This window comes from Myotis yumanensis, unplaced genomic scaffold (assembly GCF_028538775.1).
Source record: "Myotis yumanensis isolate MYYU_CA2020_CCGP unplaced genomic scaffold, mMyoYum1.0.hap1 SCAF_4, whole genome shotgun sequence".
Classification (NCBI taxonomy): domain Eukaryota; kingdom Metazoa; phylum Chordata; class Mammalia; order Chiroptera; family Vespertilionidae; genus Myotis; species Myotis yumanensis.
In genome coordinates this window covers 78,567,442-78,580,507 of record NW_027223755.1, presented here as the reverse complement: position 1 = coordinate 78,580,507, position 13,066 = coordinate 78,567,442, and the positions used below count along the sequence as shown (strand labels likewise).

General features: G+C 40.8%; 1 protein-coding gene across 1 annotated transcript in view; it reads right to left on the bottom strand.

The window, feature by feature from the left end:
* The window catches only part of LOC139008877 (cytochrome P450 3A12-like), a 42,936-nt gene that overhangs the window by 5,779 nt on the left and 24,091 nt on the right, over window positions 1-13,066 (bottom strand). Inside the window, exons 8-11 of the mRNA XM_070412616.1 lie at window positions 9,218-9,345; window positions 7,225-7,291; window positions 5,096-5,256; window positions 1,985-2,211 (exon numbers count right to left, since the gene is read on the bottom strand). Coding sequence (XP_070268717.1) covers window positions 1,985-2,211; window positions 5,096-5,256; window positions 7,225-7,291; window positions 9,218-9,345 — 583 coding nt within the window. The remainder of the gene's footprint in view (window positions 1-1,984; window positions 2,212-5,095; window positions 5,257-7,224; window positions 7,292-9,217; window positions 9,346-13,066) is intronic.

Below are 13,066 nucleotides of genomic sequence, written 5' to 3'. Positions count from 1 at the left end.
GGCCCACTATCTGACACATAGTCAGCACTTACTCTTTGATGACTGAATGAAGCAAAGTACAAGATGACTAACAGATATGTGAAAAAATGCTCACCACCACTAACTATAAGGGAAATGCAAATAAAAATTACAATGAGATACCAGCTCACTTGTTAGGACAAGAAATAAATATTGTAGAGGATGTGGAAAGAGAAAGCTCTCATACACTGCTGGTGCAAATATAAACTGGTGTAGCCACTATGGAAATCTGTATGGAGGTTCCACACAAAAATTAAAAAAAGAGTTACCATAAGACCCAGCAATCTCTCTTCTGGATATATACGTGAAATTTTTGTAATTTGAACACACTTATTCATAAAGATACACATACCCCTGTATTCATTAACATATTATTTATAATAGTCAAGACATGAAAACAAAACAAGTGTTCTACAACAGATCATTGGATAAAGAAGATATGGTACATATATACAATGGAATAATGCTCAGCCATAAAAAGATGAATTATTGCCAATTGTAACAACATGGATGGATCTTGAATGTATTATGTTAAGTGAAATAAATTAATCAGAAAAGGATAAGAACCACATGATTTCAGTCATACGTGGGATATAAAACAAAAAGCAACAAATAAACAAAAAATAAAATCATAGATACACACAAGAGAATGGTGGTTACCAGAGGGGAAGAAAGGTATGAAGAAGATGAAGAGGGTATAGGAGATCAAATACAAGGTGACTGGAGAAGTCTAGACTTTGATAGTAATCACATAATAAAGTCTACAGAGGTTGTATTATAAAGTTGTACAACTGAAATTATTATAATATTAATCAGTGTTACCCCAATAAATAGAATTAAAAATGAAGTACAGAAAAGGTCTCCGATTTCATGTTCATGAAGCTACAAGGAGGGAAACTGCTGAGCTTGGAGAAACCACAGAGGTCCCCTGTTCCAGAAAACAGAGGACTTGGCCAACTAACTTTCTTCAGAAGTACTGTGTGTAGACACTATGCTAGAATAAGGACACCATGGCAAATGAGACAGGGTCCATGCGATTAGGGATCGTATAGTTGTGTTAATAAAAGTCTAAGGTAGTGCCCTCAATAGTTCTTTCCAATTTTGCTCACCAATACACTAAATAGGAAGCATCAGCTCTTTCCAGAGTCCAAGCTGTGCCCAAAGCCAGACTTGGCTCTGAATTCCCAGAAGAACATGCTCACCACCCCTAAAGAGGAGGGTCTTAGAATGTCTAGAGAGCAGATGACTTCCCTTTGGAAGAGTCACCAAATACTGAGAGTAGGAGGAATCTGGCCCAGGACTGCAACCAAAGACAGACCAGGGAACCTGTGTTCACCTCTATCCTTAAGGGACTGCTTAAACTATCAGGAGTGAGGACCACTCAGGTTGTCAGCCTGCACTCTCCCAATTATGCTAAAGGAACAGCAGCCAATGTTTTTAAAAAATAGAATGTGGGAACATTGGTGGTAAATTCACAGATTAAAGAGAACAACACAGAAAAACGTAAAGAAAAAAAAAGCCTATATTTCTAAAATCATTAGTGATTAAGTAAATAATGGCATATGTATACAATCACAGACAGATAAATATATACCTATATAAGGTGGTGTTTTATACATAGGATGTAGTTTATGGTTTACTGTTAAATAAAGTAGTATAAAATATAATTATTCTAATTTTTAAAAGTCTATATATGCATAGAAAATGTCAATAATGACATACATCACATTATTAATGAGACCTATATTAAGGTATTTGGACTATAGACAAATACAACTTTCTTTTATCTAATCTAGAGATTGTAAAATAATAATCACTCTTGTAATAAGAAAAACAAACTTCTAAAAATAAATAGGTATATGCAAATGATTGTACAACCACACGTTCATCATCTATACTAAAAGACATCAGATTATGTCCAACCAGCTTGGATGAGGGTGGGTTCCCTTTCCCAGGGGTCCAGTACCTTTCAGGACGGAACTCCTCAGGCTCTGGCCAGTACGTAGAGTCTCGGTGAAGAATAAAACTTGGCACCATCACCACTGTCCCTTTGGGAATGAACACCCCATTGATTTCCACATCCTTCTTACAGACCCGCTCAAGTCTACCAGCAATTGGGTATAATCTGAGGTTTTCATTCATCACCATGTCAAGATACTCCATCTGTGCCAGGGCATCATAGGTGGGAGTTGCCTGAGAAGAAAGAAACAGATTTTGATAAACTGAGATTTGAGATCAACTTTCAACTCAGTCTATGTCATTTTATAGAAACGTTAGGCGCTCCAAAGAATAACTTATTTGAGTAAAAGACTTTAGGATTTACAGACATTTTAATATCATGTCGTTTGACCTGCTCAATGGCCCATTGAGATGTGTGGAGCAGTTATAACTATGGGAGACACTGGGGACAATACCCTAAACAGGACCGGAAGTCCCTCACCTTACCATACAGTGATTTTTTTTAATCTCATTGACTAATAGACTATGGCCCCTACCCTTAAATGAAATATGCTAAGGTCACTCTTTGTTTTCAAAAGAGAGGCCGCACTTCTGCAGCAAGGAAAGAGAATGTTTAAAAAAGCAAAATCCCAACTTGACATAAAGTTTTTTAGTTGAAAAATCCTATATTTTTATATACATATATTTTTTACTGATTTCAAAAAGGAAGGGAGAGGGAGAGAGATAGAAACATCAATGATGAGAGAGAATCATTGATTGGCTGCCTCCTGCACACCCCTACTGCGGATCGAGCCCACAACCCGGGCATGTACCCTTGACTGGAATTGAACCCAGGACCCTTCAGTCTACAGGCTGACACTCTATCCACTGAGCCAAACCAGCTAGGGCCAACCCTTTAGATTTTATATAGGATTTGGAGAGAAAAACTATATAATGTAGAAGTTATAAATAACTTGACGAGAAACAGGTTTCTTTCTAAACCAAATTGGGTACATGAAGAGTATGATGGGATGCTAGCTACCAGGCACACAATTTCATTCTAGCAGAAGTTATAAAGAGGTGGAACCCCACTCAGCCTCATGCTGCCTTGCTGGAACAGTCTCCTAGTTGTTGTTCAGGGTTTGACTGTAAGCTGTGAAGATCTCATACAGGCCTCTCCAGCCCCAGAGGCCAGTCTCTTCCTACCACAAAGGGTTCCAGTTTTGTCAGATATCTGAAAACAGTGTGGGCAATATGTGGGTATCACTTGGTGTTATATTGAAGAGGCAATACTGTAGAGGTTCAGGGTTTGGCTAGTGGCTTCTTCACCACTAGCTATATGACTAGTGTATAAAAATTATTTCACCTCTCAGTACCTCAGTTTTCTGATATGTTACATGGAGATATTTAGAATTGACACTTCATAGAGTTGTTTAGCAGAGATATCACTGCTCACCCAATATCCATGTGGTCTCCACATCTCCCAGGCCACTTAAAGCTAGGGGAAACCAGCTTTGAGAATGGGCTGTGAGCTGAGGTGATGTATGTTAATTGGAAGTCAAAACACTTGAAAATCCAGGGAGCAACACTCTACTTCTTTATTCCCCAACCAAGATGAAGGCTTTATGTTCCAGAAAGTGCAGATACAAGAAAGTGGGGCCTTGCCCTAGCCGGTTTGGCTCAGTGGATAGAGCATCAGCCTGCGGACTGAAAGATCCTGGGTTCAATTCCGGTCAAGGGCACATGCCCAGGTTGCAGGCTTGATTCCCAGAAGGGGGCATGCAGGAGGCAGCCAATCAATGATTCTCTCTCATCATTGATGTTTCTATCTCTCTCTCCCTCTCCCTTCCACCTGAGATCAATAAAAATATTTTTAAGAAAAAGAGAAAGTGGGGCCTTGTAGCTTATATTTCTGAGTAACTATGTTGAGCAGAGACTCCATTCCTACCCTCCTCTAACAATCCATGTTCTATATATAAATATGAGAAGTAAACTTTTGCTATGTAAAGCCATTTAGATTTCAGGACCAATCTGTTACCAAGGCATAACCTAACCTATCCTGGTTAATACAGAATTTGTTAAGATTAAATTCATTTATAAATACAAGGTATTTAGAATAGACATATATAGTAAGGAGCAAATGTTTAGTTATAGTGTTGTAATTATTACTAAAAAAAAAAAAAAAAAAAAAAAGCAGAACACAGTGATTTAGCTAGTCTCTGCCTCTTAGTGACCTTTCCATCTTATTGCTATCAAAAGAATGCCAATGTGAGTTTTCCATGAGAAGAAAGATAATCTCTAATTACATAGGTTCTAAAATCTTTTCCTTATATCTGAAAGACCTATGACTCAGAAAGGTCATATGACCTGTCCAAAACCATAGTCTGGACTCAAATGTCTATCTTCTATTCCCTACCCTATGCTCTTTCCTGTATGTCAGGCTTCTTCTAGTCTGGAATGTTTACCCAGGGTGGTATATTACACTATTTGGGCCTGTTCTCCGCCACTGTGTGTGTCCGTGCCCTTAGTCATCTAACTTTGTGCTGTCCTATTTTGATGCTGAGGTTGGCCATGGTGCATGCTTTAAATCAATGGAATGTTGGCTAAGTGTGATGCAAGCAGAGTTCTGAAAGGCACCCATATGATTGGGCTTATTGGTCTTTCCCTCTTCCATTGCCTGAAAAGAACATACCCAGGCTTCTTGTCTGGAGTATGGGAGATATGTGGATCCTGTGTGGAGATGATTCACCCAGCCTCTTAGCCAAGGCCAGCCTAGATCAGCCAAGAGCCAGACTAAAGCAAGTCCAGTCAATATCAAAACACAGATAATTATCCAGACACTTAAGCAATCAATGTTTATTGTTAATTGCCACTGAGGGTTTTTTTTTTTCCATTCGACATTATTGTGATAACAGATAACTGCTATGCCAGGAAAAGCACTTTGTCCAAGATCTTATAATCTGTGAAAAGTACACATTACCTATATTTCTTTGTTTTCATCACTTTACATCCTTCCTAAATAGCATAGATAAAGAACTGATGCTTATGCTCTTTGCAAAAATTATCCTACGAAATGATAAGGAGGCATTCTTGTTAAGGTTTCACTTCCTCCCTCCCTCTGCAGGTATCATCCACTTACCTTATTGGGAAATGTGACATCGATCTCCTCTTGCAGTTTTTGCTGCACATCAGGGTGAATGGCCATAAGATACATAAAGAAGGAAAGAGAGGTGCTAGTGGTCTCATAGCCGGCAAAAATAAAAATAATAGATTGGGCAACAAGCTCCAGATCGGTCAGAGCTAAAAGGAGAAGAAAGGTCAATGTAAATCATCAGTTTGGATTATGAAAAATCCATATGAAACGCCAAACTGCTAGAGGAAAAAAATGGAAATTCAGATCAAACTAGGGGGAGTTGTACTCTGGTGTGTATACTGCAGATCCAGAAAAAGGCAAAAAAAAGTCTTAATCCAGTTTTTCCAAAGGTCTACACCAGTGGTTGGCAAACTCATTAGTCAACAGAGCCAAATATCAACAGTACTTCTTCAAAATAGACTCGCCCAGGCCGAAAACCGACTTCTGTGCATGGGCCACAAAGTTTCAATCACACTGTACGCGCACCTGCACATGGTATTTTGTGGAAGAGCCACACTCAAGGGGTCAAAGAGCCGCATGTGGCTCGAGAGCCGCAGTTTGCTGACCAGGGGTCTACACTATTCTTGGTCACCTGCCCCTGAATACATCACTCTCATCACTATCTCAGCTGTGTCATTCCACAGTATGTTACTGGAGAATCTTAAAAGTCGTTTAACTACAAGTAATATGGGATAGCATTCTCCCCCAGGAAAATTTTAAATTATTCTTAAAAATATTGAGACGGTTTATAATACTGAAGTTCATGTAAAGAAAAATTAAAGGATCTTTCTTCTAAACATGTTTCCAGGAACTTAAAAGAACAGTAATTGGCTACAGATAAACTCTTCTACTCAAGGTATTGTCTATGAACCAGCAGCATCAGCAGTATCTGGGAGTTTATTAGAAATGCAGAATATCAAAGATGCCAGTAGCAGGAGCTTCCTTCAGCCAGGAGGAATGGAGAGCTGCGGCTCTCCACTGCTGGGCCAGATGGTGGTGTTTCAGAGAAAGAAATGGAAGCACAGAGTCCTGCCAATGCTCAGACTCCCAAAACTCGCATCCTATTGCCTTTGGAGTATAGCCAAGGAGCATATTATCTACATGGGAGCAAAGAATTTTCACTAACCACCAGAGGCTTGCCCTGATGACAGCGACTGGCACCCTGCCTTAGCCTGGTGCCCCTGCTCATCTACTCCACCATCCCACCACAGCCAATGCCTGCCACGTTCCCCACTCTGCCACCTGCTGCTGACGCCTGCCATGTTGTGTGCGCGCCCCCTGGTGGTCAGTGCACGTCATAGCGACCAGTTGTTTGGTTGTTCCACCGTTTGGTCTATTTGTATCTTAGGGTTTTATATATACAGTATATATCGATTAAAACCCATAGAATGTACAACACCAAGTGTGAATCCTAATTTAAACTATGCACTTTGGGTGATAATCGTGTCAATGTAGATTCACTGACTGTAACAAATGGTACACTGCTGTTAGAGATTCTGATAGTCAGGGAGGCTGAATATAGGTGAGGGGAGAAGGTTATGGGAAATATCTGTTCCTTTCACACAATTTTGCTGTAAACATAAAACTGCTCTAAAAGTAAAGTATATTGAAAAAATAAAAATAAAGAAAGAAATAGGACCCCAGAGCCTTCTGAAAGGGCTCCAGTGGACAAACCTGAGAGAATTTGACCATCAAACAAGTAAATAAAAAACAAAACTTTATACTAGATTAAGCTAGTGAACACAATTTAACCAAGGGTTCCAAGTGAAGGTCACCAATACTGGGGCAATGTGCTTCCTAAAGTGATGCATTCTTAATGCAAATTTCCATGTAGCTGGATGAGGCCAGAGAATAGACATTGGAAACAAGCTCCCAGAGATTCTGATGTAGGTGATCCACAGACCACTGACTGACTTCAGGGCATAAAATTCTTATTTATGGTGCCCTTCAAGCTTTGAATAAAGCTGTGCCCACATGTGTGTAGAAAGTGCCTCTGGCTACCTTTATTCTCAGCATGTGTCTTTTTCAATTTGATAGAAATTCACGTCTGCATGAAAATCTTCCTATACATTTTCAGAACCACCACTACCTCTGAGCCTCCCCATCACTGGCCCTCTGAAGTACACCTTGTTTACCTTTATGGGAGTCTGTTTCTTTGGAATTCTGAGAGTTAATCATCAGCTGAAGAAAATCCACTCGGTGCTGGAAGCAGAAGGAGAAATTTCAATGACAAAGAGTCAACTTGTGAAACCAGAAATAAATCAGGAGTGCAGTACTAACTTTCTTTCCTGTTAATATGGCCACTTCATTTCTTTTTTTAATTTTATTTTTCTATTACAGTTTACATTCAATATTATTTTGTATTAATTTCAAGCATATAGCATAGTGGTTAGATAATCATATACTTTGCAAGGTGTTCCCCCCAATATTTCCAGTACCCATCTGTCACCATAGAGAATTATTACAATACTAGAGGCCCAGTGCACGAATTCATGCATGGGTGGGGTCCCTCGAGGTGGCCTGCGGGGATCAGGCTGAAACCCACAGTCCAACGCCACCTGCCGTTCCTGCTCATCCCAGCCCCGCTGCGCCTGCCACTGGCTTGCACCCAGTCAGTCCCAATTGGGAGAGGCTCGCGCTGCCGCAGCGGCACTCGCCAGCCATGAGCCCTGCATCTGGCGCCCATCCTGAGTGGGGTGGAGGGGGCCGGGACACAATAGGCCCTCCAGGCAGGCGGTGGAATGCCCTTGCCAGCCCAGGATCTGGATCCATCCTGCTGACATTCGCACCAGTTGTTGGGAGCCACCTGGCGGCCACTTTTATATTGGTTCTTCCTTGCAAAACATCTAGGAAGGGAAAGTGGCCACAGTGCCCGAGGCCGACTTCCGATCATGCCAGCAGTGCCGTCAGTGCCAGCAGGTCCGTCGGTGCCTGGCCCATTCTCTGGAGATTGGACCTGCAGGACTACTGAGGGAGGGAGTGGCTGCCACAGGGCTGGTGGGCCGCTGGGACGGTTTGGTCAGCTGAGCGGCGCTGCCGCTGTGGAAGCACACTGACCACCAGGAGGGCAGCTCCTGTGTTTGGCGTCTGTCTCCTGGTGGTCAGTGTGTGTCATAGCGACCAGTCGTTCGATCGGTCGGTCACTTAGACTTTTATATAGAGAGATTATTGGCTACATTCACTATACTGTTATCAGTGAAGTCATCCAGCTACAAATCTTGGAGAACAGAATGTTTCCCTGAGAGCAATTCAGCCATCATGTCCAATGGCTTTTTGGTCCTCATTTTCTCTGCTCTTTGGCTTCTCTCACTTTTGAACAGTTTCCTGGCCAAAGAGTTGCCTGCTTCCCTCTTGTCATACCTGGTTGCTCAGAAAAAAGTCCCTGACTTCAATACTTTTTTCCCCAGCCTTAATCCTTAATGAAAGGCCACATAACTGAATCCCCTGACATTTGCAGAGTTCATCAGATGCTTTCCTGGGAGCAGCTTCAAATACTCCACCATCCCAGATCTCTCCACAATGTTCAGTGCAATTCTGGGGTACCCAGCCCTATCCCCGTGGCCTGCAGACACATTCTTGTGCTGGCCTCCAGGCCCATGAAGGCAAAGCTGGGTTAGCCATCTTGCAACCTCAATGCCCAGAGAAGACTACTGCCCTCTCCAATCTCTGAGCAGGCTTCAGTTTAACATAGAGCACTCCCCCAGGGGCCTGATGGGAACTTCCACTGCAGAATGTGTAAAATAAGAGGCTTGGAATTGATGAGTGCCAATTTAAAACCTGGGGAAGTATAATACCAGGAAAATAATTTTTAAACAGTATTTTTTTATACTTTGAAAATTTATTAAAAGGAAGTGGAAAACTTTTCATATCAATAATATTCATGCAGTGATATACTGACCTTTGTGCCTATTATTATATTACATTTTAGACAACGTCTCTCTGACTCATCTTTTATTTCCTTTCCTAACCTCCACCTTCTTCATTCCCCACAAAATGTTAGAACTTTCCTCCTGTAAACCTATAGTCCTTTATCTATCTGAAAAAAGAAGAAGTGCACAAATCATATGTATCCAGGTCAATAAATTATCAAAGCGTGAACACACTCATGTAACCACCACCAGATTTTACCTTTTGTTTATCTTGGAGGCGATTTTCTTTCATTCTTTTTACAGAGTTTTTGAAAAAATCAGTCACACTTCTTGGAAACAGAGTAATATTAAATGCTTCAAAAACTGGGCCAAGGAATGGGAAGAGTGCTGCAAGAAAAAAGAAAGCACAATGAAAATACGAAATGTACCGGGAGCAATTATAATTTTCTCTACCAATGAGGAGAGTAAAAGACACCAGGCTTCTCAACCAGGAGCCAGTCCCTCTCTGTCCTTTGCTCAGACTTCCAAGCCCGTGGCTGCTCAAGGGCAAGTCCACACAGACGGGCCATCACTATAGCAGTGAGATCATGGCCCCTTCCCCATCCTTTGGATGAATAAAGAAACAGGATTACATCCTTGAACAGCTTTGCCTTTATCTATTAACTAGACTTTCTTTGAATAAACCAGAGCAGAGTCTGATACTTTAAGTAATTGCACTGTTCAAGAAATAGTAGTCAGATGCACATGCATGGACACAGTAGAACACTAGACACTAAAATGTAAACAATGATTGCATGTGAGAGTTTAATTATAGGTGAGTCTTGTTTATTCTTTGTCTTTTAAAATAATTCTGAAAATTTTATAAGAATTGTGTATTGGCCGAAACCGGTTTGGCTCAGTGGATAGAGCGTCGGCCTGCGGACTGAAGGGTCCCGGGTTCGATTCCGGTCAAGGGCATGTACCTGGGTTGCAGGCACATCCCCGGTAGGAGATGTGCAGGAGGCAGCTGATCGATGTTTCTCTCTCATCGATGTTTCTAACTCTCTATCTCTCTCCCTTCCTCTCTGTAAAAAAATCAATAAAATATATTTAAAAAAAAAAAAAAGAATTGTGTATTGTTGGAGAAAAAGGAACCCTCATGCACTGGGGTGGGAATGCAGACTGGTGCAGCTAGTGTGGAGAACAGTATGGAGTTTCCTCAAAAAATTAAAAATGGAACTCCCATTTGATCCAGTAATCCCACTTCTAGGAATATGTCCCAAGAAACCAGAAACACCAATCAGAAAGGATATATGCACCCCTATATTCATAGCAGCACAATTTACAACAGCTAAGATTTGGAAACAACCTAAGTCCCCATCAGCAGATGAGTGGCTTAAAAAACTGTGGTACATCTACACAATTGAATACTACACCGCTATAAAAAAGAAGGAACTTTTACCATTTGCAACAGCATAGATGGAACTGGAGAGCATTATGCTAAGCTAAATAAGCCAGTCAGAGAAAGATAAATATCACATGATCTCACTCATATGTGGGATATAATGATCAACATAAACTGATGAGCAAAAATAGTTCCAGAGACAAATGGAGAGGAGGGGTGGGGGGTTAGAGACCAACTAAAGGACTTGTATACATGCATATTAGCATAACCAATGGACACAGACACTGGGGTGGTGTGGGCTTGCCCTTAAGGGTGGGAGTGGCAGGGGCAGGGTCAATCAGGGGAAAAGGAGACATATGTAATATTTTAAACAATTAAAAAAAGAACTGTGCATTGTATATTAATATTTACCAAAATATACATTGTAAAAGAATTCATAGACACGATAGAAATAATATAGATTATGTCTTTCAACCATAATGGGATGAAATTAGAAATCAATAATAAAGAAAAATGGGAAATTCACTACTATGTGGAAATTAAAAAATACTCTCCTAAATAACCCATGTGTCCTACAAGAAATCAGAAGGGCAATTAGGAAATACTTTAATATAAATAAAAATGAAGAGAAAGCACACCAAAATTTATGGATGTAGCAAAAGCAGCACTCAGAGAGAAATTTATGACTATAAATGTCTACATTAAAAAGAACAAAGATCTCAAATCATTAACCAAACTTTCCCCCTTAACACACTGAGAAGAAAGAGCAAACAAAATCAAAAGAAGGAGGAAACATATAATACATATGAGGGAAGAAAGTAATAAAATGATGAATAAAAACAACAGAGAAGATCAATGAAATGAAAAGACAATAATTTTAAGACATTTAAATAAATTAACCAAGACAAAAGAAGATTCAAACTACTAGCATAAGAAATGAAAAATGGGAGATTACTACTGACATTAAAAAATAAAAAACTTTAAAGTAGTAGTATGAACAACTGTATGCCAATAAACTAGATAACTTAGATGAAATGGGCAATTTTCTAGAAAGACACAACTATAGAAACTGACTCAAAAATAATCTGAATAAACCTATAACAAGAAAGAGATCAAATTATTAATCAAGAGACTACCCACATGCCCAGACAGCATGACTCAGTGGTTGAACCCAGAGGTCACGGTTCAATCCCTGGTCAAGGCACATGCCCAGGTTGCAGGCTCAATCCCTAGTGGGGAATGTACAGGAGGCAGCCGATCAATGATTCTCTCTCATCATTGATGTTTCTATATCGCTCTCCCTCTCCCTTCTTCTCTGAATTCAATAAAAATATTTTTTTAAAGAAACTACCAACAAAGAAAAGCTCAGGTCCAGATGACTTCAGTGATGAATACTACCAAATATTTAAAGAACACCAACTTTTCACAAACTAGAAAAGGAGGGAACACTTCCAAACTTATTGCACAAGGCCAGTATTACCTGGATACTAAAACGAGACAAAGATATCACAGGGAAAGAAAACTACAGACCAATATATCTTATGAACATGGATGCACTAATCCTTAACAAAATATAGGGTGTCCCAAAATTCAAGCAAGATTTGCAATTGAACTGAATTGCAAATCTTGCGTGAATTTTGGGACACCCTATACTAGCCAAATTCAATTCAGAAGTACATAAAAGGAATTATATACCATAAATTCTGGGGGTTAGCCCAGAAATGTGAGGTTTTATAATAAAACTATACCAATAGAATAAAAAACACAAACTATATGATCATCTCAATAGATGCAACAAAAGCATTTGACAAAATGCAACACTTTTTTGTGATAGAAACACTCAACACCTTAAGAATAGAGGAGAATATCCTCACCTGTTAAAGCAGTGGTTCTCAACCTGTGGGTTGTGACCCCTTTGGCGGTCGAACGACCCTTTCACAGGGGTCGCCTAAGACCATCCTGCATATCAGATATTTACATTACGATTCATAACAGTAGCAACATTACAGTTATGAAGTAGCAACGAAAATAATTTTATGGTTGGGTCACAACATGAGGAACTGTATTTAAAGGGCCAGAAGGTTGAGAACCACTGCGTTAAAGGGAATCTATGAAAAATCCATAGCTAACACCATACTTAATAGTGAAAGCCTAGAGAAATGTCTATTCAGGTTAAGGCCAACTGAATTTTGAGAAGTGTTCTAAGTTTATTAATTTGAGAAGAACAGGTTTTTAAAATAGTTCTGGGACAACTGGTTAGGCATATGCAAAAAAATGAAGTTGTACTCATACATTATCCTATCTAATAAAGAGGAAATATGCAAATTGACCATCACTCCAACACACAAGATGGCCGCCCCCATGTGGCCACAAGATGGCCAGCAGGGGAGGACAGTTGTGGGCAATCAGGCCAGCAGGGTAGGGCAGTTGGGAGGGAGGGACCAGGCCTGAAAGGGAGGGCAGTTGGGGGGACCAGCCCTGCAGAGGAGGGCAGTTGGGGGGGACCAGCCCTGCAGGGGAGGGCAGTTGGGGGGAACCAGGCCTGAAAAGGAGGACAGTTAGGGGCAACCAGGCTAGCAGGGGAGGGCAGTTAGGGGTAACCAGGCTAGCAGGGGAGGGCAGTTAGGGGTGACCAGGCTAGCAGGGGAGGGCAGTTGGGGGCAACCAGCCAGCAGGGGAGGGCAGTTAGGGGCAAAGAGGCTGGCAAGGGAGGGCAGTTAGGGG